The sequence below is a fragment of the Rhinolophus sinicus genome, chromosome 2 (genome assembly GCF_057876585.1).
Source record: "Rhinolophus sinicus isolate RSI-liver-muscle chromosome 2, RSI-T2T, whole genome shotgun sequence".
NCBI lineage: Eukaryota > Metazoa > Chordata > Mammalia > Chiroptera > Rhinolophidae > Rhinolophus > Rhinolophus sinicus.
This window is the reverse complement of record NC_142502.1, coordinates 47,829,968-47,857,734: the sequence shown is the minus strand read 5'-3', so window position 1 is coordinate 47,857,734 and position 27,767 is coordinate 47,829,968. Positions and strand designations below refer to the sequence as shown.

Sequence of the window (27,767 nt, the reverse complement as noted above, 5' to 3'; positions counted from 1 at the left end):
TTTTGCAATTGCAGCAAAAAGAATAAAATACCTAGGAATAAACTTAACCAAGGATGTGAAAGACCTATATGCTGCAAACTGTAAGACATTTTTAAAAGAAATTGAAAAAGATACAAAGAAATGGAAAGACATTCCGTGTTCATGGATTGGAAGAATCATCATAGTTAAAATGGCCATATTACCCAAAGCAATATACAGATTTAATGCAATCCCCATCAAAATCCCAATGTCATTTTTTAAAAAAATAGAACAAAAAATCATCAGATTTGTATGGGACCACAAAAGACCCCAAATAGCCAAAGCAATCCTAAGAAAAAAGAACAATACTGGAGGTATCACACTCCCTGACTTTAGCTTGTACTACAGGGCTACAATAATCAAAAAGCATGGCATTGGCAAAAAAACAGACACATAGACCAATGGAATAGACTTGAGAACCCAGAAATAAACCCACATAAATACGGATAAATAATTTTTGACAAAGAAGCAAAAAACATACAATGGAGAAAAGACAGCCTCTTCAATAAATGGTGCTGGCAGAATTGGATAGCCACATGCAAAAAAATGAAACTGGACTGCTATCTGTCACCATGTAGCAAAATTAATTCAAAATGGATCAAAGACTTAATCATAAGACCTGAAACAATAAACTGCATAGAAGAAAACATAGGTACTAAACTTACGGACCTTGGGTTCAAAGAGCATTTTATGAATTAGACTCCAAAGGCAAGGGAAGTAAAAGCTAAAATAAATGAATGGGACTATATGAAACTTAAAAGCTTCTGCACAGCAAAAGAAACCATCAACCAAATTAAGAGGCAACCAACTGAATGGGAGAAGATTTTTGCAAACAGTGCCTCCGACAAGGGGCTAATATCCAAAATATACAAGGAACTCATACAACTTAACAACAAAAAAACGAACAACCCAAATGAAAAATGGGCAGAGGACCTGAATAGACATTTCTCCAAAGAGGACATACAATGGCAAATAGACATAGGAAAAAATGCTCAACATCACTAATCATCAGAGAAATTCAAATAAAAACCACAATGAGATATCACTTCAGCTCGGTTAGAATGGCTATCATCAACAAGACAAATAATAATAAGTGTTGGAGAGGCTGTGGAGAAAAAGGAACCCTCATACACTGTTGGTGGGAATGCAGATTGGTGCAGGCGCTATGGAAGGCAGTGTGGAGGTTCCTCAAAAAATTACGAATAGAATTACTGTATGACCCAGCAATCCCTCTCTTGGGTATCTACCCAAAAAATCTGAAAACATTTATCCATAATGATAAGTGTGCTCCAATGTTCATTGCAGCTTTGTTTACAGTGGCCAAGACATGGAAACAACCAACATGTCCTTCAATAGATGATTGGGTAAAGAAGTTATGGTATATATACACAATGGAATACTATTCGACGGTAAGAAAAGATTAAATAGGACCATTTGTGACAACATGGATGGATCTTGAAATTATAATGCTAAATGAAATAAGTCAGACAGAAAAAGTAGAGAACCATATGATTTCACTGATATGTGGTATATAAACCAAAAACAACAAAAGAACAAGACAAACAAATGAGAAACAAAAACTCACAGACACAGACAATAGTTCAGTGGTTACCAGAGGGTAAGGCAGGAGGGGGTTGGTAGATGAGGGTAAGGGGGATCAAATATATGGTGATGGAAGGAGAACTGACTCTGGGTGGTGAACACTCAATGGGATTTATAGATGATGCATTACAGAATTGTACACCTGAAATCTATGTAACTTTACTAACAATGTCACCCCAATAAACTTAAAAAAAAAAAAAAAAGGTATCAGTTGCTGGGTGAAAATAGCCTCAAGGGAAAGTGAACTGGAAGATCTCAATGGACCCCGACAGCCAGCCTCATGTGCCCAGCTCCTCTCTAACTGGACAGGAAGATTTGTGTTGACCAGTCAGCCGGTGCTGAAGACCTGGCCAACATTTTAACTTGGCTCTTAACTGAGTTTATTTCTAAGAAGCACTTATCCTGCCACTGGTATGTACAATACACTATGTAGATACTAGATCAGAGGTGTCAAACTTTTTTCAACGTTTTTCACTGAGGGCCATATGCGGTAAAATACACAAACAGCCCAGCCACTCACTCCAGGTGAAGTACGTATTGCCTCACCTGGTTTATTTAAGTAAACTAAATATAATTTTGGAATTTGCTGTGGGCCACTAAAAAATGGATCGCGGGCCACAGTTGGCCCGCGGCCCGCCGTTTGGACACCCCTGTACTAGATAGTTGGGTAGGAAAAAGAGAATAAAACATGGTTTTCTCCCAGAGGGAGAGGGTAGAGAGGTAAACACTGTAATACACAGTATAATACAGTTATAATACACAGTTTATCTTACTAACAATTTAGTCTGCAGGATGAGATTTGTGCGGTGATTTTCTACTTTGACAATATCCTTGATGGAGACATGAGAAATAGGTCTTATTTATTTGTACCAGTCACTGTAATAAGCATGTCACACAGGTAGGGTTGCCAGATTAAATAGAAACCACTTAAATTTGAATGCACATGTCCATTGCAATATTTGGACATACTTATATTAAAAAAGGATTTGTTCATCTAAAGTGCAAATTTAACTGGGCATTCTGTATTTTTATTTGCTAAATCTTGCAGCCCAGAACACAGATTGTCTTTCATCCTCACAATAATTCTTTGAGATATGCATTATTATTGTCTCTGTTTTACTGATCCAGAAACTGAGACATAGTCAGCATGTCCAAAGTCATACATCTGTTACCGCACCCTTAGAAACCAAGTTCTTAGGCTGCTTTGTTTCTACCAATAGCCAACTTTGTGCATTTTATGTCGAAAACTACCATCACCTGTCTTGTTGAATCTCATTTTCTGAACTTGTTCTCAAATTATTAGAGCATACCCAACTCAAAGACCAATATGCAAAGCTCTAAGTATTAATTTTCAGAGTTAAAAGAGATTTAATTATTATATAAACAAAGGATAGTACTAGCACTTACTCTTTATGCCAAAAATCAGATCTGTAATTTCTAAAAATGCATGTTTTATTGCAATACACACAAAGGGAATACACAGAAAGACCAGATGCTGGAACCCCAAGATGCCAGAGGACAAGAGAGCTGCTTTAGGGGACAGGTGGCATTCAGGGCATCTATATGTTTGCACACTGGAACATCTGAGATTATTCAAACAGCAAAAGTCTTGGGTCCTCATATGGCAATTAAAACTGCCTGACAGTGAGTAGTGAGTTTAACTTGGTTCTGTGGGATATTGATTCATTCTGCATTATCCCCTCCCCAAGTCAGTCATTTTTCTCCAGCTGTGTAAAAGGAAACAAAGCCCATTTAATAGTGTGCCAAGCACTTGAAACACCACCCATCTTCCCCTTTAGACTCAAAGCAAAAAGGCTTATTTCCTGATTGGACTTACAGGCTTCTCAAAAGGTGAACATTAAGTTAGTTAGTGGCCTTGAATTTTAGGGTTTACCAACATAGGATACAATTACCTATGGTGGCTCTTTAATTTTCTCCAACTTTTTTCCTTTTGCAGAAAAGGGATTTTCCATGACCATGCCATAGGATTTGTTTCTATTCAAGCTCTAAATATACAGGGTTGAGCCATAGAATTACTGCTTTTGTAGGTTAAAAATAGTCAAATATCAGGAATCTCATGTTTCAAACTAATATAAATACACATGATGTATCTGCCATTTCTAACAACGTGGATGAAATTGGAGGACATTATACTAAGTGAAATAAATCAGACAGAGAAAGAAAAAAAAAGCATGATCTCATTTATATGTGCACTCTAAAAAAGTCAAATACATAGAAACAGAAACTAGATCATTGGTTACCTGGGGTGGGGAGGTGGGGCAATGGGGAGATGTTAGTCAAAGGGTAAAAGTTAAAAAGTTGCAGTTATGTGGAATGAATAGGTGTAGAGATCTAAGATATGGCATGATGACTACAGTTAATAATACTGTACTGAATGCTAGAAACTTACTGGGAGAGTAGATTTCAGGTGCTCTCATTACACACATAAAAATAGTAACTATGGGAGAAGATGATATGTTAACTAGTTTTATATACATAATTCATTATGTATATAAAGTCATCATGTTGTACACCTTAAATACATGCAATTTTTAATAAAAATAAGTTTTAAATTTAAAAAATACACAGGATATATAAATCAATGCTATCTTACTTTATTCTTTCTGGTCATTATAACAACAACAATTAAAAATCTCTCAAAGTTCCTAGTTACCTGTACAGTAGTCACCCAAAGATAGCTTTTGGAAATTGTGGGATAGCGGAATATGAATGGTGGCAAGGGGAGTGTTCATGGAAAATTAGAACAAATTACAGATTTAGAACTTGAACATAATTACACAAAACATGAAAAGCTGCCCTTGGGAATATTCCAAACCACATGGTTAAAAGAACTGAGGATACTTCTTAGCCAAAGAACTTTTCCTTTTCCTTTTACTAGTTAAGATATAATTTTTGGTTTGTTCTTCAGGCTAGGGTAGAGAACAAAAAAAAAACAACACATTTATTTTTTTTAAATGCCATTTCCCCCAAAATAATCCTTGATACTTAAGTATATATTTCAGGGCTGAGACTGTTTCTCTTCATTGTTTCGTGTTTTGGGTCACTTGTTTCTTCCTTACTTATTGGCATTGTCTTACCATCCCTATTGGCTCTAAGATTCTTATAACAGGGAACATTATTAGGTTTGTACAACTTTGAGGGAATGAGTCGTATCTTAAATATGCAATATATTCACTTTGCATTATGGGTAGAAGGAAGGAAGTGAACAGTATCTTCTACAGGTTTTTCATATACTAAGGTGATTGCCATAGTGACCTATATTTAATAAGTGCTCAATAAATTTAACTTACTTGCCATAAATCAATCTATATCAGTAATCCCAACTGTGGTATGAAGAATGGTATTGAAAATACCATGTTACCCTGCAAATAAGACCAGGTCTTATGTTAATTTTTGCTCCAAAAGATGCATTAGGGCTTATGTTCAGGGGATGTCATCCTGAAAAATCACGCTAGGGTAGGGTTTATTTTCCGGTTATGTCTTACTTTCCGGGAAACACGGTAGTTATGGAATGCAGTTAAAACAGTCCTTAGAGGGAAATATATACTCTTAAATGCTTACACTAGAAAATGAGAGGCTAAAACTTGTCAAGCTAAGCATCTAGCTAAAGAAATTAGAAAAAAAGACAACAAAATAAACCTAAAGAAAGTAAAAGGAAGGAAATTATAAAGAAAAAATAAATAAATTAACTAAAAAAAACAAAGATATACCCAAAAGAATTCTTTAAAAGCCAAAAGTTGGGTATTTAAAAACACCATTAAAAATGGCAACCTCTGGAAGACAGGTCAAGAAAAAGAAAAAAAAGAAGGATGTAAACAAATACATTAGAAATTGAAAAGATAAGAAAATATCAGAAATAATTTTATGTCATTGAATTGGTAAACACACACAATGAAATAGTTCATGGAAATTTTAACTTAAAATTAATTAAAAAAGAAATAGAAATTTGGGATAGTCTTACATTATTTTTTAAAAATAATTGAATCAGTAGATAAAAATCTTCATGCACACACACACACACACACACACACACACACACACACACACTCGCAGACATATAGTCTTCCAGACTTTAAAGAAACAAGGTTATTGCAATTTTATACAAATTCTTCCAGAGTATGAAAAAAAGGCAAAATTCCCTTATCCACTCAATGAGGCTGATATAATCGAGATTCTAAAGCTATATAAGAAGAGTATAAGAAAGGAAAGACAAGAGGCTAATCTTGCTCATAAACATAGAAACAAAAATTCTAAAGTATTAGCAAACAAAATTCATGAGTGGACCAAAAAAACACAATCTAATTATGTAGTCTGCAAGAAACCCACTTTAAATATAAATTTCATAAGGGAATTTTTAAAAAATGAGCAAGTTGGGTTTATACAAGAATGGTTTACTATTAGAAAATCTATATAAACACTTTATCACCTTAGCATATTAAAGGAGAAAAAAATCATATGATCTCAATACATGCAGAAAAGGTCTTTGATAAAGTTTAAAATTAATTAATGGTTAAAATCTATAAAATATTATATAACAAAATAGGTATAGAAGGGTGCTTCTTAACCAGAAAAAAAAGCATATGCCAAAAACCTTTAGCAAATATCACTTTTAATGGTTAAAAAAAAATAGAAGTAATAGAAGCATTCCTTTTAGAATCAGGAAAGATGTTACTACCACTGCGTTTGTTCAACCTTGTACCAGAACACCTAACCAACAGAGCGAGACAAGAAAAATATTGAAGAAGTATGAAATTAGAAAGGAAGAAACAAAACTGTTAACACACATAGGTAATGTGATTGTTCACAAAGCAACAAACAGTATGCAGAGAAACAAAAGCCATCATGTAATAAATGAGAGCAGAGTAAGGTGGCTGAATAAGAGTTCAATATGCCAAATTCAATCTCATTGTTATACACCGGCAAGAAGCAGTTAGAAAATACAACTTTGTAAAGACAGATCTCTATTACTGATCTGTATAGCAATAGAGATGAGAATAGAGGTTATCATTAGGGGTTGTTCACAGGGAAGGAGCATGACAGAGCCTTCTGGTGTGTTGGAAATGCTCTGTATGGTGATTGTAGGAATTGTACATAGGTACAAAGTCACTGGGCTTACACTTAAGATTTGTGTACTTCACTATATGAATTATACATCAATAAAAGTTTTCAAAACATAAGTAAATTATTCGACTTGAAATGGCAACAAAAATATATGGTACCTAGGAATGTATCTAATAAAAGTCATACAAAATCTTTATATTGAAAATTATAAATTACTGAAAAACATGAAAGAAGCTCTAAATAAAAGAAGAGAGATGTCATGTCCATTTTATCAGAAACCTAATAATATAAAGATATGGATTCTTTCTAAATTAATTCAAACTGAGGAATTCAAATAAAGAAATGATGTAATAAAGGGAGGATCGTCCAACCAAATATCAGAACTTATCATAAAGCTGTTATATTAAAATCATGTAGGATTGGTATAGGGACAAATGGAATATATCGGACAACTCAGCAACACATTTATGAATACTTTACATATGAAAGAGCTGTCATTCAGAATACTGATGAATAAATATCTATTCAAAAAAAGGCTGAGATAACTAGTGATTCTTATGAAAAACAAGATAAAATTGAATCTTCGCCTCACACCATATGTAAAAAAACAGTTGCAAATGGAATAAAGATTTAAATATGAAATATGAAACTCTAGAACTATCGAAAGAAATTATAAGAGGATACCTTCATGACTTCGAGGTTCGGAAGGATTTTTTAAACAAAACCCAAAATGTGTTAACCATTAATAAGATTGATAGATTTGTTAGAGTATGCCACTTGGGCAAAAGGATGATTTTGAGCTGAAGGCAATTGAGACACAGCAGATACAGGAAAAACTCTCTACCCTCACCTTTTCTACCTAAAGACAGGGTATCAATTTCCCCTTGCAAAGGCGTTCCCCCTCCTCTTTCCCCATACCAGGAAGAAGAAACCCATCAGAGATACTCATCACCCCACAGACTGCACAAGCTTGAGTCTGCATGACAAACTTTACTTAAATAACCCTTATATTCCATTGGTTTCCCCCATATATTTGCCTTCTCACAACTTACCACTCCTAGAAGCCCAAATCTCTTTTCCTTTGTCTTGTCACTTCTCAACAATTTATTACCCTTTGTTAAGATGGTATGTAAGCCCCAGATTCTAAACATCCCTTTGAATTACTCATCATTGAGTTCTCCCACGTGTATGCATGTTGCATGCATAAATAAATTCTGTTTTTTTTCCCCTCCAGTTAACCTGTCTTTTGTCAGTTTAATTTGCAGGGCCCCAAGTACTGAACCTCAGAGGGTAAAATAAAAAGTGTTTGGGTTTTTTTCCTCGCCTACAGCTACCTTAAAAATAAGAAGTTTTGTTTATCAAAAGACACCATAAAGAAAGGTAAAAAGACAGCCACGAACTGGGAGAAGATATTTGCAACATCATAATCCACATAGATTTGTAACACAGAATATGGAATGAATTCCTACAAATTAATTTTTTTAAAAAGAGAAACTGCATGTTTTCATTTCCTATGGCTGCTATAATAAATTACCACAAATTGGGGCTTAAAACAACAGTTTATCCTCTTCCACTTCAGAAGGCCAGATCACTTCTGAAATCAAGGTATCAGCAGAGTTGTTTCCTTCTTGAGACTCTAAGGGAGAATCTGTTCCATGCCTTCCTCCTAGCTCCTGGCAATTGTCAGCAATCTTTGATATTCCTTGGATTATAGCTGTCACTCCAATCTCTGCCTCCATCATCACATGACCTTCTTTCCTGTGTGCATTCTCTATGTGTCTATATCCAACTTGCCCTCTTGTTTTCTTATAAAAACAACAATTATTGGATTCAGGGCCCACCCGTATGCAGTATAACCTCATCTTAACTTGATTACATCTTGGGAGACCCTATTTCTGAAGGTCACACAGGGACTGGGGGTGAGGACTTGAACATATCTTTTGAAGGGACACAATTCATCCCACTATATAATCCAATAAAAATTGGGGGAAATGGGCAAAACAAATGAAGAGAAAACAAAAACTGCTAATCAACAAATAAAAAAGATATTCAACGTTAAAGCACAATGAGATACCATTCGACGCCCACTAGATTTTTAAAAATAAAGAAGTATGACAATGTAAGCCGTACTTGTTAGCAAGGATATGAACCAATGGAAAGTCTCACACACTGCTTGGTCAGATAATATTTGGTATAATCATTTTGGAAAATAATTTAGCTTATCATAGAAAACTGGACATACGCATTCTCAAAATTCCACTCCTAAATTGATACCTTATCAAAAATTCTGGCACATGTATGCTAGGCTATATATAAAAGACTATTCATGGCTACATTTTTTCATTATAGCAAAAACAAAATTTTAAAAAACCTAGAAATAAGTCATAGTCCATGAACAGAACAAAAAATAAATTATGATATATTCATGCTATGAAATGTTATAAGCAGAAAAATGGATGAACTACAGCTGCCAGCAACAAATAGATGAATATTAGAAACCTAATGGATGAAAACACAAGTCATAAAGATATAGCATGTTGATGACATGTAGTCATACGTGTGACATATAGTCATCATATGTATGACATAGTGTGATACTATTTATGTAATTTTTAAGAACAGAGCTCATCAATATATTGTTTAGGGAAACTCATACATGTGATTTTCTTTTTTTAATGATTTTTTAAGAAAGCAAGGGAATCAAATCCATATGAGAAGCACGGGTACTAGAGTCACGGCACTGCGCAGCTTCCTGGGTGCAGTTCATGTGAAAGATGCTGCAGCTGAGGATGCAGGTTCCTCGAGTTGTGCCTGCCCGTTCATGGTGGTCCTGGTGTTGACCTTCAGGGGAAAGTCAAATGAACGGAAAAGACAGCTACATGAAAAAGTGGGCAGAGGATATAAACAGGAAAATTAAAGAAGACAAAATCTAAATATAAAAAGATATTCAATCTCACTACCAATCAGGGAAAGTTTACAAATTAAAACAAGGTACCATTTTTCATCCATGAGATTGGCAATATTTAAAAATCTGATAACATGAACTATTCAGGAGAATGGGGGAAAATACGACTGCCATGAGCTTGTACAAGTATAAATTAGTATAATATAATTAGGCCATTTTTAGTAAGATTGAAGAAAAACATACTTGTGAAACCAAGGGTCCATATTTAAATCCTAGCTCTAGAAATCATCGCCTCCTTGCCCCCCACTATCACAACCGCCAAAAACCCAGCCTTTCTCCTGATAATTAGCAACCTCTGAGGTGAAGAAGACAGTAGCCCGGACCTGACTAATGGTCACAAGGTCTGGCCCTCTGACAGGCTAAAGATAACATCTTGACCTAAATTATGTTTCAGCTCCTGAGCCCTAAGGTAGATGACCCCTTGGCTACCCCCCCCCCCCTCAACTGGACAGAGCAACACCGGAAAAGACCTCAGAACTGTCCTTAAGACCTGAAGAAATGATTTTTTTTACCCTTACCTTACCTCCAATTGATCAACTCAGCACAACCACACACACACACTTAACCCAAGGTGTCTTGTGATTTTTTTTGCCCTATATAATCTGTAACCTATACATCATTGGGGAGTCAGGATTTTTGTTTGTTTGTTTGTTTGTTTGTTTGGTGCGTGTGTGTGTGCCTGTGTGTGTGTTTAGCACATAGGCTGTCCATCTCTGAATTAGCCATTTCAATATATTAAACTTTTTTCTTCTCTCTATATTGCAAATTCCTACTCATGTGTTTCTTTGGGTCAGTGTGGGCAGGCAGGCAGAATCAAGGAATAAATGTTGGGGTTTCAATAACACTTGCTCTAGGACCCAGAGATTCCTATTCTAAGTAAACACCCTAGAGAAACTTTTACACAGTGATACCTCCGTAAGTGCTCATTCCTATAATGCTTGAAAGAACCAATTGTTCTTTAGGCAGGAAACAAACTGGGAATAATTGATATGTGAATAGTGTGAAAGAGCTAAGACGTATGTATAAATATGGAATGAATCTCAAAAATAAAGCAGAGTGAAAAAGTATCATTACTTCTATTAAATTTTAAAAATTAAAAACTATCTCATGTATCTTAGGTATATCTAATATAACGAACTTATTACATGTTTGTGTTGTTTGTGGACTGGCAGGAATGATTTGAAAGAGTGAGAAAAATTCAGGAAAGGGGAGAATCTAAAGAGTAAGCTCCTTGAGGTGAAAGGACCTGGTGTTCAGAATGGAGAAATGGGGCTTTTTAATGGATTGCTCTTAAAATATCTTCGGTAATTAGCTAATCTTGAGGTTTTGGATAAAATGAGGCAGTAGATGGGAACTTTCTTCTCCAGGTAAGTTTCCTCCACTTAAACAAACAAACAAAAAAAAATAGATAAGTAGCAAATAAATTGTAAGAAAAAATATATAAGAAAATAAAACCCAGCCAATAACAAGGCTCAGAGTATCAAAAGTGAGGCTGTTCCTCCTTCATTGAAAAATAATTTTAAACTTATCTACAAGCCCCAACCGAAAGCATTGATTTACTCATCTCTTTATGCATGATCAAGTGTTTGAGCTAAATTAAAAGCTGGAGCCCAGATTTTTATGCTCAACTCCCAGCTCAGTTCTATGTTCTGTGGTCTGAAACTGAGCAGCCCTGTTGACTGAAATGGACATTTAGTCCTCTAGGTGGTCTAAACCCAGGAAAACTACAAGCCCCATAATGGACTATAGCAGGGGCTCCTGTCCAATGTGAAAAAGGAACGGGAGGTTCTGTGAAAAAAATTAGAAATCATAAATATGTGCATAATGATGAATAAAGAAATAAAACTACACTCAAGCTGCCAAATTATTAAAATCAAGTAGATTGAGGAATGAGGAAACAATTCTATTCTTGTTTTAACTAGACAGGGAATTTAAACTTTTGAACTTTCCAGTTTTGCATCAATGCCTGGATATACATCAAACTTCCAGATAACCCTCAGATTACCCCCTGAAGGACTAAGGAAAGAATGTTCATGTATCCAGACCACCTGCCATCCAATATCCAGACCACAGGTCATCTGGAAAATTACCATGTCAGACCAATCCAGGGGCTAAGAATGCAGGACTTAGTCTTCTCAAGGATGCACTTTTTACTATAAGAACCCTCTGTTTTCTTTCTTCTTTGGAACACTCTGGGTATTGCCTAGTTGTATTTCCAGTTTGCAAACCCTAAGACCCTCGAGTAAATCTTTATCATTTATAATATTTCCCACCAAAGCCATTGATTCATTTATGCTTAGTCAACAGTACACACATACTCACTTACTTGTTAATCTCACAGCACTTTTTAAAAATATTAATTAGTATTTTAAAGTAAAAAACTCACTTGATTCATTTAACGAAACATTTATTTTTTAAAGGCCAGTGACCAAGTTGATTCTATACAATCCAATATCAATATCACTATAATTTTTATCTTCCATAATCACGCATGATTATATGGCAATTTTGTCAATTTATAATAATACTGATTAATCCCTATTCCTGGAAGATTTAACAATATATCTGTAATATTTTACAAACAACTGAAACTAGTAAATGCAACTGTGTATCACCTGTATACAATGCCAACAGTATAAACTAAATTGATATAATCAAGTTGTATTACTTCAGCACTTGAAAAGATTTGTAACTGCTTTTTCTTATTGCACAAATGTCATCAAGTAGCCACTGTGTGAAGCAGTGAGGAAGCAGTGAAATTAAAGAGTGTAGGACAGGAAATGGAAGTGAGGTCGCTCTGAAAACAAGAAAAAAAATGAGTTTCTAATGTAACGGAGCATTTATCCCCATGAAGATGAACGTGAACATATACAAAACTTCACTAAACAGGTTGTCCCTTGGAAGGTCTTCCTCTAATTTCTGGTTCATCTTTTTACATGGTTTGTTTTCTGCCTTCTAACACCTACTGCCTGACCCATAACATGGACAAGTATGACTCAATTTATCTTTTTTTTTTCCAGTTGATCTTTTAATTGCTTTATTCTTGAAAAGATGTTCTGAATTTCCCTTACATTGTCAGTAAATGCTGGCGGGTGTGCACACTTTTTTGGAGACAATGTCTATGTTCAAACAAAGATGTTCAAAAAGTTCGGTGGCCCCACAGAATACAAGGCCCACCGTATTAGCATAAGTTTTCTTCAACCACGTGGAATCACGCTGCGCTGGCTTCCGCGCCCCGCTCAGAACCGGGTGCGTCCTCTGGGCGGCTCTCCCCGCGAGTAGTCCTCCTCCGTGAGTCCTCCTAGGCTCGGCTTCCAGCAGGGGTCGCTGCGCCGCCGCCACCGCTCCTGTGCGCCCCGCCTGGTCCCCTCTGCCGCACCGGCGACGGAAGGGGCGGGGCATGAGCCGGGCGGGGCCTGGAGGCCGGAGGTCAGCGCGGCTCAGAGGAGGGAGGGGGGAGGAGCGGCCTTGACGTACAGGTAACTGCGCCGCGCCCCCAGCGGGTGCCCCCTTGTCTATTGCTACACCATGAGCGCTTGTGTCATAGGGGCGCGGCGAGCGCTTCCGCCCGCCCGCGCTTCTTGCCAGATCTCCGCGCACGTCTCCCGCATCCTGTCCCGGCCGGGCCAGCCTCGGGACGGCCCTTGGACGCTGCGGCAATAGGGGCCGTGGGGACCCGGAGGGCAGAGGCTGGGCCCGGCACCTACTGCTGGCTCCAGACGCAGACCCGGAGCTCCAGGACGCAGGTGTCCAATTTCCCATGACCTTGAGGACCCGGGGAGGTGCGCACCCCGCGGGAGCGGGAAGGGAGCGAGGGGAATCCGACCCCGTCTCAGCAGTTAGTCGCCCCGCTGAGGTCACCCGGAGAAGGGAGGGTTTTTAGTTGCAATAGACCTACAAGTGGTTAGACCAGGTTGTCCTTACGCAGTAGTGACAGACGCAGGGACGTGGACCGATTTGCGCAGGTCAAGGATAGCGTTGCCTCTTACAGCCTTGAGTTAGTTCACAGGTTTTATATCTCTCCTGAACATCTTACCCGAAACCGCCGTCGGGCTTCCTACCACGATCATCCCCAGCTCACGTCCACATTGTCGCCAAGAAAATCTCTTAAAATGCACTCCTATGGGGTCAGTTCCCTACTTAAGATCTATCTATGGCTCCCCTGCTCTCTGAGTTAAGTCCAGACTCGCTATGCAAGGCCCTTGGAGATCCAGCCTCTTGCCGTCAGTCCAGCCCCATCGTTTTTCTTTTCCAGGTTCATTCTAATGCTACAATTCTGATCTACTTTCACTCCACAATAATTAAGCACTTACCGTGTGCCACGCACTATTCTGGGCACTTAGGATACAGCAAAGGAAAACAATACAGGTGAAGGTCCCTACCCTTGTGGAGTTTGTGTTCTAGTAGGTGGGACAGGTGAAAAACAAAAACACTAGTAAATTATAGAATATGATAGCAGGTAATGAGTAGGGGAAGGAAGGAGAGCAGAGGAAGGGGAGGTTGGGAGAACCAGATGCCTATTAGGTAGAGTTGGAATGAGTAGACCTCACTGAAGTGAAGATGAGTTATCCATGCAGATATCGGGGGTAAGAGGGCTCTAGGTGCAGCTCGAGCAAATGTGCCTGGTGGGTATGAGGAGCATCAGGGAGGCCAGTTTGGCTGGAGCTGAGTGAGCAAGGGTGAAAGAGGCAGGAGATGAGGTCAGAGAGGACATGGGGGGCCAGGTCACAGAGAGCCTGTAGGCCACCGTAGGGATTTTGCTTTTCTCTTTGCTTTTGTAGGCTTTTGAGGAAAGGATTGACATGGTGTAAATTACTTCTTAAAAGAACCACTCTGCCCACCTATGGAGAACAGACTGTGGCAGTGATAGGATGGTGGCCTGAATCTGTGGTAGCAGTGGCAGTGGTGGGATGCTGGACATGTTTTGAAGATAAGCCAATGTGATTTCCTGACAATGCATATGGGTATGAGGGAAAGGGCAGAGTCAAGAATGACTGGAAGCTTTTGTTCTCAGCAACTAGAAGGGTGGAGTTACCATTAACTGAGGTGCAGAAGGCTGCAGATAAAGCAGATTTTGGTCTGGAGATAGATCAGGAGTTTGTTTTTGGACCAATTTTTGAGGTTCCTGTTACGCACTCAAATGGAGATATTGAATATGCAGTTGGATATTGTGTCAGGGGTCCCCAAAGCCACCTCCAGGTTCATTGATTCACTAGGAAGACTCAACCAGACTCAGCTGTGGTTCACTGCTATGATTTAATACAGCAAGAGGATAGAAAGCACAATCAGCAAGAGAGAAGGTGCATGGGACAAAGTCTTGAAACCAGAAGCAGTCTTCCAAACCAAGAGTCCTCTCCCAGTGGAGTCACACAGGACATGCTTAATTCCTCCATCAACAAATTATGACAACGTATGTGAAATGTCTATCAGGAAAGCTCATTAGCGACTCAGGGCCCAGAGTTTTTACTGGGACTTGGTCATACATGCACCCTCTACTGAGGACGTACTGAAATTCCAGCCTCCTGGAAGGAAAGCAGCTATTCAGCATAAATCAAACTGTACCAACAGTTTAGGCACAGTGAACAACTCCTGTCCATTTTGGGAATGTTGAGAACCCTCCTGAAATTCAAGTTCCTAGACATTACCCAAGGGCCACCTTGCAAGCTGACCTTTCTAAGGATAGCAGTCTCAGGCCTACTATATTAACTCTTTTGTGCACAGATATACAAGTCTGGAATTTGGAAGGTCTGGAATGGGGATATAGATTAAGAAGTAGTTGGTATATGGGTGGTATTTAAAGCCATAAAAATGTCTGTTGTGTTGATGTGCCATTTGTCAAAACTGAGCTGGATGAAGTGGATGAGCTGGATGAGCTAGATTGAGCTGGATGAAGTGAATGTAGAAGAGAAGGGGACCAGAGACTGAGCCCTTGTGTCCTCCAACATTGAGATGTCAGGGAGAAGAGAAGGAAGCGGCAGAGGAGTCTTGAGAAGCAGCAGCGAGTCAGGTAGGAGGTAAACCAAGAGTGAGGTGTCCTGGAAGCCAAGTGGAAAAGAGGGGAGTGATAACTTGTTTCCAATGCTGCTGAGAAGTCAAATCAGATGACCTTTTGGATTTAGAAAATGAGAGGCATTGAAGAGAGTATAGACAACCCTTATGAGGAGTTTTGTGGTAAAGAGGAGCAAGAAAGAGGTACTGGCTGGGGGTTTCGTGGAGTTAAGAGAAGGTTGGTTGGTTGGTTGGTTTTCGAATGAGAAGTAACAGCGTACTGATGAGAATGGTCCATTAGAAAGCAAAAAAATGACTGTTGTAACTTGTGTCCCCAAAGGTCGGTTTCAGGCTACCTTTGCCGTGAGAACTCTCCTCAGGCATCCCTGCCCTGGGATCCAGTCTGTGCAGGGTCCTGCCTCTGGACCGCAGCTTTCATTACATTCTCCCACATTCCACTTACATGGCAGCTCCGTGAGGGCAAGGACTGTGTTTTATACCTAGGCCTCGCTGGCCACGTGGCATGTGCAGGCAAACGAGTGAATGTGGAGGTGGATGGAATAGTAGGTAGAAGGCTCATTTCATTTCTTGAAAGTGAATCTGCAAGTATTCACTGGTTTTATATGTGCTGAGCAGATTAGGGGTGGGAGTGAGGAAAGGGGCACAGTTCCTGCCCTGCCACTACCCTTTAGAGTTTGGGACATAAGAATAGTACAAAAGACACAGCACTGGTGCAGCATGAGTTTGGAAAAGTGCATGGGGAGTAAGCAGGGGAGGTGGAGGAAGACAGTGGATCTTATATGGAGCCTGGAAGAGGGGAAGCCATTCTAAAGGGACAGAAGCTTTTTTTTTTCAGTAGTAGAATCCATTTTTGCAAATGAAACATATTCACGAATACCACTACTCTGCTTGAAGAGGGGTTGGGGCCTGCTTTGCCCTCTCCTCTGGCACGTCCACTCCTCTGACCAGTTTCACAGCTCTGAGGCAGAACCTGGGTTCTTCGACCCTACCCGGGGCCCTGGCTATCTATTGCCAACATCTACAAATGCTCATCTCCAGCAAAAATGAGGTTAATGTGCTTTCTCAATATTACATTCATAAATTTTATGTAAATTTCCAGCATGTACCAGTGTTTGCCTGCTGGAGAGGAGAGCAGATCAGAAATAGAGGGAGCGAGTAGCTAATACGTATATACAGAGGTCATACTTGGCTTGACATTTTGGTTATGTTTATTGTATTTACATGTGAGTGTGATTTTAAACAGTCATTTTGTGTTAGTAAATTTCCTAGTGCAGGCAAATACAACTATTTGTGATGTATACAGAGAGCACCATCATATCCAGGCATTCCTCACAGGAGACCACAGGTAAAAAGGCAGGACTTTGGGGGTGGACGTGGGGGGGTGTGGGAGTCCGGGGACTGACAGAGATAGGACTGACCCCACCCCCCGAAGGATGTTTCCTCTTAGGATTTCTTCTAAGTGGGTGTGACGCTTCCTCACTCTCCTCTACTCCTGAAATTCTCCACTCTCTCTGATATTACAGTCAGTGAAGGTTAGCTTTTGTTTCAAAGAAAAGGAGAAAATAAATGTCATGGTGTAGTAGAAAGAGCCATGCACTTGGAGTCAGAAGAATGGTGGGCAGTTCTGCATGGTGGTAAAGAGCTTCGACTTAGGAGTTAGGGAACCTGGGTTTGAATCCACTTAGTATCTATGTGACCCTGTAACTGAGATGGGCTTGTTGAAAGGAATAAATGAGTTACTATGAGTAGAGCAGTGCCTGACCCATAGTAATCAATGAGGGTTAAGAAGCCAGCATTGGAATCCTGGCTGTACCACTTACTAGCTGTAAGATTTAGCAACTTGTTAAACTGCTCAAGTCTCATTTGTGCTTATCCGTAAAATAGGGGACCTGCACAGTTATCCCTGAGAGGCTGCCCTTGTCATCTTTGCAGACACGTAGCTCTGGAGAGTACTGTTAAGTGGGGCGGAACATGCAGCCAGGCCCTAAGGTCCAAGGCATACACATGGCCTTTGGTGTTATACCTGATAGGAAAAAGTGTCGCTGAAGTCACTTAGACCGGTGTTTTGTTTTTTTTGTGATCCATAGTAAATACATTTTACATGATGATCCTGTGTGTGTGTGTGTGTGTGTGTGTGTGTGTGTGTGTGTGTAATTGTAACAAAATTTACTACATGTGGTATGGTACACTGTCATGTTTTCTATACCCTTCAATTTTAGTTTTTAAAAAGTGAAAAATTTTAATAATGGCTCATGACCCACAGTTTGAAAAACACTGACCTAAAGATAGGCAAATCATCATTATTAAAGTCAGCCTTCATCTTCTCCGTTACATGAGCGTCTTATAAACCATTCTGGTCTAGGCCTAACAGCAGGCGGTCTTGGCCCATAACTTAGACATTACCTGGATGCATTTTAGTGAGTCTAGAACTAAGGCCCAGCACAGAATTCCTCAGGCTGATGACAGCTCTGGCCACTTAGGGTTAACCTTCCTGCATCCTTTGGGTGGGTGGGAAGGTATGAGAGGCTCTGCTTGTGAGTGAATTACTTTTCTTAAAATTTTACACTGTGAAGAATATATGCCAAAAATGTTAACAGTAGTTAGTTATCACTGAGTGGATTACGGGTGGTTTGAATTTTCTTTGTGGTTTTTGTGTGTGTTTTTTTCAAATTTTATACCATGAAAATATTTTTCATATATAAACATTGAAATCTCCTTTGTCTTAAAAATTATATTACTAAAAAAATCCTTACATGACAAAATACAGGATAAAAAAAATCTTTATTTGGCAAAATAAAAAGTAGTTCATCATTAGGTAACTTTCTAAAAAAGTTTTTTGATTGTAGTGAGCCATAGGAACTACTCAAATAAACTAGTTTCTCCATTTATCCCTGCTTATATAAAATTTAAGTTGTTTGTATGACTGATTATTACTTGTTCTGTATTGTATTAGAATATGTGTACAAATAATATCAATATTTCTCTTTAAGGTGCTTAAAGTAGTTTCTAGTCAGTATGTTAGAGTACTCCATGGTTTGCATAGCATTTAAAAATAGTTTCAAATTATAGTGGTGTTGAAAAACAGCCCTTAAATTGAGCCTGCTTTATTTCTCATGTAAGACTCACTTTGCGTTCCCAAGAGCAATGAGATAATAAAGTTGAGCCTGTGTAGTCTGCCTCATTCATGCCAACAAAAATAAGGCCCAAGATGTTAACAAATGTAACTTGGAAGTAGCTAGCTATGTGCTATTGAGTGGGCTTACAGGTAATTGCTGTTGTCAGCTTTATGATGAATGGAAAGTAGGAAGGAAAACTCATACGAATCATTACCAAATCAGTCTGCCATGGCACAAAGGAAACCCTTCTCGCATTACTAAATCATGGTCTTAAAACCATCTTGATGTACTTGGGAAGGTCTGCCACCATCCTAATAAAATGGTTTCTGCTGCCTTTGAGGTATGTGGGAATCGATGGTTCTCTGGCATGTCAGGGCCTTAGTGCCTCAGGAAACAGTTACCTAGTTTGTGGGTCTCTAGGCCTCTCTCTTCCTTCTCTGCTAGGTAGCCAATGCCTCTGTTAAACAGTGGCAAGAAGATGCACAAGCAGGTAAAATGCAGATCTGTCCAATCTGTTTATTCCTGGCTCTGATTTGCTGGGGTTGGAGGTTGAAATAAAGTTTCAAGATTCACTCTGCATTTTATGAAGTCATGATCTGTGTCCTTCCTTGGCAAACTGTATGGGTGTAACAAGTGTCAGTAAATAGTCTTCCTCTCCCTGAGATTTTTTTTTTAAACCAAATCATCTAGAACTATTGTTAATATTTTTCAGTAGCAATCATTACCCAAGTTAACTTGGTGTTGGAAAGTATAGCACCAGTGTTCTCACATATTAGTATCTAGTTCCACTGTCATGAGCACCCTATGAGGTAAGCACCCTGTGAGGTAAGCACGTTCATCACAGCCTGAAGATCCGTCATGGCACAGGGCATGGCCCTCAGTACATGCAGACCAACGCGGCCTATTGCAGGGGAGCTTAAGTACGGTACCAGATAGCAAGTGTTCACGGTGTGTGTGGTTTCTGTTGTCAGAATACCAGAACACTGCATGTGTGAAATAAACGGAATGATTGTATTTCAGGTTATATGCGCCATGGCGATGACCAGTATCCGATTGCCCTCCAGTGCTTTAAGAAAGGACGCCTGGATTGGCCTCTGGGGAGTGCTGCGAGGGACACCTTCACACAAGCTCTGTGCTTCTTGGAATCGGTGCCTGTATTTTTCTAGTACCAAATTCAATGCATCAGGTTATAAAACACTTTTCCGTAACGTTTTCTCACTGAGACTCCCAGGGCTTTTAATATCTCCAGAATATATTTTCCCCTTTTCCATAAGACTCAAAAGTAATATAAGTTCTAAAAAATCCACTAAAAAGACTCTTCAAAAAGTCGATGATGCAGAGGACTCTGATGAAGAGAGAGAGGACAGGGCGATGGGAGAGCAGGAGGAGGAGCTGGAGGACGACCCCACTGCGGTCAGGGACTACAAAGATCTGGAAAAGGTGGTGCAGTCTTTCCGGTATGACATCATCCTGAAGACCGGCCTCGATGTGGGAAGAAAGTAAGTAGGACGTATGTTTTATTACAGAATCGCTTGTCTGCTTGTGGGTTATTGTAACGCAGCATTACCAGTCACACGGCCCATATCACGGTGAAGAGTAACCGTTGATATGAAAGGGGCTTATGGGAAACCTCTTTCAATTATTTCATTCTATCGACAAGAAAAATGACTCCCAAAGAAGTCAAGTGACTGCCTGCAAGTCCCACGTGCCATATTTCCTTGATTCTAGAACTCAAAGTAAGACTGTAAGATGAACCATTGATTTAGTAACAGTTTTGAGGCGAAAAGGAATCACCATGTTAGATGTGTGTAGCAAATATAAAATGCACCTGGGTTTCACAGATACCACAGCATGAAAAGATCCCTCTTAGAACCAACGGAAGCAGTGTAACGTGGCGGCTCTGCAGCCAGACTCCTGCGGTTTCGATCCTGGTTCTATGTATGACCTTGGGCAAGTTACTTAAATTCTCTGTGTTTCATTTCCTTATCTGTCAAATGGGGATAATAGAAGATAGTTGGTAGGATTAAATGAGTATTTCTCTATACATTTAAAGCATTTATAGCAGTGCCTGGCACATAGTGGGTACTCAATATGTTAGGGATGATAATGAGAATACCAGTATGTGTGTTCATACACAGTACCTAGGGATATTAAGTGTAACTTTCAAGGTTTCTTTAATATTTTCCTTCTCTCTCTACTAGACTCATTGTATAAGACTAGTGACTCATTGTTCATTCATTTTTGGGGCACTCATGTGCGTACTGCGTGCAATGTAAGAATTATGATATGAATGATAAATTCAGAAAGATTTCCTTGTGTAACTTGTATGACCTAATTTAATGACCCAATTTAGTGGCATAGTTTAATTTTTTAATCTGTGACGCTTAAGGACTCATAAAGGTGCCTCTGAGCCCACAGGCACCCTGATGGGGATTTGTGAGTCTTCTCCCTCGCCCAGAGTGGTGGCTGCTGCTGCTGTTACTAAGCAGAACCCCAGGTGTCAATCACCAGGAGTCAGAGCGGCGAAGGGAAAGGGCACTGATTTTTGTCTGCATCCTCCCCTGGTCCCGTTGCCCCAGTGACTAAATTCAGAGTTTGGCAGCTGCTGGATTGGAGTTCCCCCAACCTCAGCGCAGACTAGTAGAGGATTTCTTAAAGGCCTCCCCATATGTGTGGTGCCCGGTTTTCCTGTCAGAGCACAGAACAGGTATGTGAGGGGGAGGGAGTGCTCACTTGTCTACGTGAAGCGCAGGAGCTACCACCTTGCAGGGGCTGCTGCACAGGGAGTGAGGTGGAGAAGCCCAGGCCCTGTCCCTGCTGACCTGACCCCTCAGGGAAGGCCCGCTAGAGCACTCATCACCTGCCCGATAGTAGTGGCACATCTGGGCAGCAGGTCAGCACCTCTTCAGAAGTGCTGAAGCCCTTTGGTCTCCGTTTTAGATCCATGTGGGAGCAGGTGACTTTCACTTTCCCAGCACCCAGAATGGAGATTTTGTGGGAGGCCAGTCACTGTCAGAGTAAGCATTCATGGCAGGCGTTTGTCTCAAACTTGTATAATTGTTTTGAATATATTTCTATTTTAAAGCACCTTGACTTTTTTCTTTTTTTTTTTTTTAAGCAAAGTGGAAGATGCATTCTACAAAGGTGAACTCAGGCTGAACGGGGAAAAATTATGGAAGAAAAGCAGAACGGTGAGATGTTAAGACCGCCAGATATTGTCTGTTGCTATGCCAGTACTCAATGCCACCCCCAATTTCCACTCGGGCTCCTTCCTCGGGGCATCCTTGTGTCTGTCTTACCCTCTCTGAGATCTCCCTAGGGCCTGGTCATGCTAGTGAGAATCACCAGCTGACTTCAGTCACACAGGCCACTTGCTCTTCTGCAGCCATAATGACTTTGAGATGAAGCTTCCTCTTTTTCTTTAAAATGTTAAGATAAGCCACCAGCAGAACTAGAAGGTATATCTACTAATGAAACTTCCAAGTCATTCATGTTAGCCCCATGAAATCATAATAATCAGGCTGAAAAGAAACATTTGATCCCTGTAGAGATTTCTTTGGCCTGCTGTTACCTGAGCAGATGTGGAATCTCTCCAGCTCAGAAGTATACCCCTCCCCCCAGCACCTGCTGGATACACTGCTGTGTGTACAAGGCAGCTATCAAGAAGGTTTCATGTTTTCTGACAGCTTCATAGCAATACTACTGTTAAGTCACTTATATGTTAAAAAAAATGTATTTCCAGTATCCAGTGTAGTTACAATAAATCATATATATATATATATATATATTCTGTTAAATATATGTATTTTTGTAAAAATAAATTACATAAATACATCTAGAATTAAAATAATATTTTTAGTATTTTTAAGTGGAGCATTATGGATAGTTTCTTCATGCTTTTTATTTTCTGAACTTTTTACGAGTATCACTTTCTTAATTGGAAAAAACAATAATGATAGTAAAAGTTAACAAAACAATAAAAAATTGTATGACACAGACCCTTTGAAAGGTGTGGAAGACACAGACATACGAGGCATTGGCAGATATAATCTCTTAGTCAGTGTCCAGGAAACAAATGTTCCAGGGAAATTAGACACATTTTTGGAGGTTGTATTTATCTTAGCTTCTCTCATTTCAAAACACCCCTGGGATTGGAGCACCTGAGCTGTATCCCGTTGCCCTGCGACCTGGGAGGATGTGAGCCATCGGCCATGGGCCCGGGTGCGCCCTGAGGCTTTCTTCAAAGCCCTCTCTCCCAGGAGCAGACAGGTTCTTGTGGCTCAGTGGACAGGAGGGGAACTCCCCAGAGCTGTGTCAGCCACGAAGTCCCCTGATGGCACCTGACCTGGCAGGTTCAGTCAGCGAGTGTCAGTCATTGCTCAGTGAGCAGCAGGACATCTGGCACTCACTCCATACGCGGCTGGAGAGCCCTCCCTTGTCCCTTCATTACGTCTCCTGGTTATAGCGCAGCCCCCTCCTGCCAGCCACAGTCTTCCCCAGGCAAGACCTGCTCGTGCTGCATGATGCCTCTGTGCGGGGGCCTCATTTACAAACACCACCGTCTGTTTTTCCCTCTGCTTTGAGGTATTGTTAACTACAGCCTAATTGCTGCTGCTTCATTCTGCCTTGGGTTGTCTCGGCTGCCTTCCAGATTTCTCCTGAGGGTCAGCAAAGGAAGGGGCCAGTATTACCACTTGGCTGCCTTGTTACTAGGAGGCCTGGTAGCCATAGTAACTGCAGCTACGGGGAGATTTGAAATGTAGATATTTGGAACAGCCCCTAATCCCCGCCAGTTTTGCTTTGTGTCTGCGGTGCCCTCTCCCACATTAGGAAGGACAGGGCCTTGCAGGGATAAAGAACACCTCCCCTTCCACGGCCTGCCTCTGCAGGGCAGGCCTGTGCCTGGCTATCCGCCCTGAAGGGTCAGGAGCTTGTCTGATGCTGCAGCTCTAACACTGGCTCCCTGCAGCTGAGCAAAGCTTTTCTGGGAGCTGCAAACCGGTGGGGTAACCGGTTTGTAGGTGCTGTAGGTGCTGGGTAACTGTTTACTCAGCAAGTGTGTGGAGCCCAGGTTCGGGGACTGAAGCTGCCTAATCTCACCTCTCCCTGGGACTGGCTGGGTCAAGGAGAAACCTTCTTCCCTGTTCTCTGCCCTAGCAGTAAGCCACCAAAGGGATGCTCTCTTCAAGTACACGCACTATATGTCTGTGGAAGGATACACAAGAAAGGTTGCCTTTTCTCTGTATATCCTTTTGTACCTTTTAAATTGTGTATCATGTGCATATATTATTAAAAGTGAATTTTAATGCAACAAAACTATGGCAAAAAACATAAAGCAGAGTTCCCAAACCTTATATTTTTGGACATTGATTTTAAAATGTCCACACAGTTGGAGCCGCGTGGTCATTTTTTTTTTTAATTGAACCCAGCAGAATTACTGGAGGACAGAGCCGCCAGATGAACCTGGGTCAGTCCATCCTTCACCCCCAGGGGGAGAAGCAGTCATCATGCCTGGCTGTGTCATGAGCCTTTCTGCTTCGCAGCCCAAAGGGGAGAAAGTTACTGGCTTAAAACCAGCCCCTGTGTGAGTTTTATATCCAGCTACTCTGGGCTGCCTGGACTGACCAGTGTGGCACTGTGGCAAGCAGGTGTGCAGGCCCATGTTGGGGACTGAGAATTGGGCCTGTAGAGGCCTTGCGTGGGTGGGAGAACAGATACGGGCCTGCCGTGGTGAGGTACAGATATTCCGACAGCGTGGCGTTATTACTGCCTCAGAGCACTCACTGGAAAATAAGGTAAAAGTCAGCATTTGGCACCATGCGCCTTAAACAGAAGCTCTCCAGTAGGCTTTTAAGTGCTTACGTGTGCCCACGTGGGGTCCGTGGCCCACACATGCGGTTCCCCCTTCCCCCTGGAGGAATGGTGAGCAGGATGAGATGGCCACCGGTCATCCTTGGCTTGTGTTCTAGTAGAAGCATGTGACATCTGGGCGGGCGTCGCCCCTTCCTGACTTGCTGGGTGGATCGCCTGGGACCCTGAATTGCCAAGACCGGGTATCGGTCATGGGCTGTCAGCCTCCTAGCAACAGTGACATGACTGCCCCAGGGCATACCCTGCACTAGCTCAGCCCAAAGCTCCCATCTGGGCAAGAAGGGGCTTCACCTCAGCCCTGGGAACCCCCTGAGTCAGAATCCCACTCGGCCCTCTTTTCTGTGATATTTCCATCTTTGTGAGTTGAGTTCTGTCTCTCTCTCTCTCTCTTTTTTAATTTAAATATAGTTGGCATATAATATATTAGTTATATTAGTTTCAGGTGTACAATATAGTGATGCTACATTTGTATACCTTACAGTATGATCACCCCACTAATTCTAACAATTATCCGTCACAGTGCAAATTTATCACAATATGTATTGAGTATATTCCCCTTCCCCTTTTTCACTCATCCTCCCACCCCTGCCCCTCTGGCACCCATCCATTTGGTCTCTGTTTCCTGCTTTTTCTTCTTGATGATGTGGCAGCTCGGGCCAGCCAGGGCTAGAAAAGCAGTTTCTTTACTTCCATTTCTCTAAGAGGTACAGCTGACCACTGTTCCACGGTGACTAATTCCCAACCAACTGCCTCGTGCCCAATTATGGGTTGAAATCGATGAAAGTGTTACACTGGAAGTTGTCGTCTCAGTGAATGTAATTACTGTGCACCTGTTCTCTATGATTGTGCCCCACTTTCTTTGTCCTTAGCCATTGTTACCAAAATAAATGCCTCCGCACAGGTCTTTCCTTAAATCATCCACTAGGGGTATTTGAGCCCCACCACACAGGGACTGTGCACAAGCTGCAGGTTGTCGAGGTGTGAAGGAAGGACACTGGCTGGTACTGAGCTGCATGTGTTTGAGGCACGTCCGAGGGAGGCCCTAGGGACACGTGACTTACAGAGGAGTCGGGACCTTTTCTCACCTGCCCCCTGCGTGACGATCACCTGGTAAAAACTGAAAGCGGGGATGTTTGCATTGAGTTTCCCAAGATGTAATGAGGGCTCCATTTTCTTTCAATTTTCAGGTGAAAGTAGGAGATACATTGGATCTTCTGATTGGAGAAGATAAAGAAGCAGAAACAGAGACAGTGATGCGGATTCTGCTGAAAAAGGTGTTTGAAGAGAAGACTGAAAGTGAAAAATACAGAGTGGTGCTACGACGGTGGAAAAAGTTAAAATTGCCTAAAAAGAGTATACTTAAATAAATGGATTGCTTTTTAGTGATAGATCTGCATTCTAGGGGTGGGGGAAGGAGCTACCTTAAAAAGCAGATATTTTCATTAAAATAAAGTTGTACTGTTTGGAATCTGCTGAGCCATTTTGTGGAAATCAGGGTCCATATGTTGGAGACACTACCAGTGGCCTGGATTTCCCTCCTGGGATTGACTGAGACATGTGCTGAATGAACTAAGCCTAGAACGGGTTTTAACGATTAGCCTACTGTCTCCCACGTTAATTACAGAAGGCAGTGTAAAATGGCCTTGTTGTTACCATGTTTCCGCGAAAATAAGACCTACCCTGAAAGCAAGCCCCAGTTAAAATCGTCAGACAGGCGGATGCATTTAGTACGGTATGACGATGTTCCAGAGAAGATGACATGACTGTATTTGAATAAATGTAGATTGTTGTACATGAAAAAATAAGACATCCCCTGAAAATATGCCCTAATGCGTCTTTTGGAGCAAACATTAATATAAGACCCAGTCTTATTTTCAGGGAAACACGGTAGTGTTTTTATCTGTTTTATCCCTGTCATCCATCTTCCTTGGGTTCAGGCTTCTTAAGGCAAAACTAAGCAAAGTCAAGGTCACACTTCATAGCCTTAAGGGAGAAGCATTCGGAGACCATTTCCCCACTGGCCTTTCTGAACTACCAAATTGTTGGCCTTAGTTCTCTTCAGTTTGTCTTCAAAAGTCTGTGTAAACTTCCAACTAATTCCAAACTAGTTAAGGCCCATTTAAAATTGATTGTTTAGGGCAGGTGTTGATAAACTAAGGCAGCTAGAGATCTTTTGTATGACACTCAAGAATGGTTTTTACATTTTTAAAATGTTTAGAAAAAAGAAAGGAATATATTACAGAGACCTTATGTGGCCCACAAAGCCTAAAGTATTTACTCTCTGGCTCTTTACAAAAAAATGTGATGACCCCCTTGACAAAAAAAATGTTGGCCCTTTACAAAAAAATGTTATTAGTTTAGGGTAATAAGCTGAGGTTTTAATTTTCAGGTGAAAAAATATATACAGATTTTATCAATGAAGAGAATAAATCAGAGACCAACTCTTTTAATTCTCAAAGTGTTAAAAAAAAGGTCAAAGCCTAAAAAAATATAGTAGTAGTAGAAGAGACACACAAATATATATCGTCTAAGAAAAGGGCATCTGCATATATAAACTAATTTGTAGATTCCTAGGAGCTATTTCCTAGCACTGGAAGGGTCAGCTCAAATAGGAGGAGACATTAGGTTGTGTCATGTCAAAAAGACTGGCTGTGTCTGGGGCCTTTTATTTGCCATTCAGGAATTCTTGAGAATTCAGGTTAACTGACAGTGAAGGGAAACTTCTGTAGCCTAAAGCAGTAGGATGTTTGGACCCATGAGTCTGGAAATCTTACCAGATCAGATTTCAAAAAACACAGGAAAATCAATTTTTATTTGACAGCTTTAAGCTCTCAGGAAGAAATATACTGTGCACTGTAACGGAATTTTTCTATTTTTCCACTTACTAATCGGGTGGTTCTCAAACGGGGTCATCGGTAAATAATGTATTTAATTTCAGCATAAGTTAGTTATGACTTTTAATTTAGGAGATTATATTGATTTCCATATTTTTCCTCATTTCCCTCACTTCCTGTCCCTTTGTCAGTCTCGGTCTGTCTCCCTCTCTTCAGAAAGTAACAGAAGTTTTGGATGGTAGGAAACAGCTTGATCTCGTGTTATGCCAG

At 40.6% G+C, this 27,767-nt stretch overlaps 1 protein-coding gene across 4 annotated transcripts; it reads left to right on the top strand.

Annotated features, from left to right (window-relative positions):
- Positions 1 to 13,027: 13,027 nt before the first annotated feature.
- MTRES1 (mitochondrial transcription rescue factor 1) lies at positions 13,028 to 26,131 on the top strand. Of its 4 annotated transcripts, XM_074333357.2 has the most exons (5): positions 13,028 to 13,146; positions 19,813 to 20,291; positions 21,733 to 21,809; positions 21,911 to 21,983; positions 25,851 to 26,131. In XM_074333357.2, exons 2-4 carry the CDS (start codon positions 19,825 to 19,827, stop codon positions 21,949 to 21,951), a joined length of 585 nt encoding a protein of 194 aa, XP_074189458.2. In that variant the 5' UTR covers positions 13,028 to 13,146; positions 19,813 to 19,824; the 3' UTR covers positions 21,952 to 21,983; positions 25,851 to 26,131. The 4 variants fall into 4 exon arrangements, with proteins under 4 accessions (XP_074189458.2, XP_019590620.3, XP_019590621.3 ...); XM_019735061.3 differs by lacking the exon at positions 21,733 to 21,809; XM_019735062.3 differs by lacking the exon at positions 21,733 to 21,809 and having other exon boundaries at positions 13,110 to 13,449.
- The last annotated feature ends 1,636 nt before the right edge of the window (positions 26,132 to 27,767 follow it).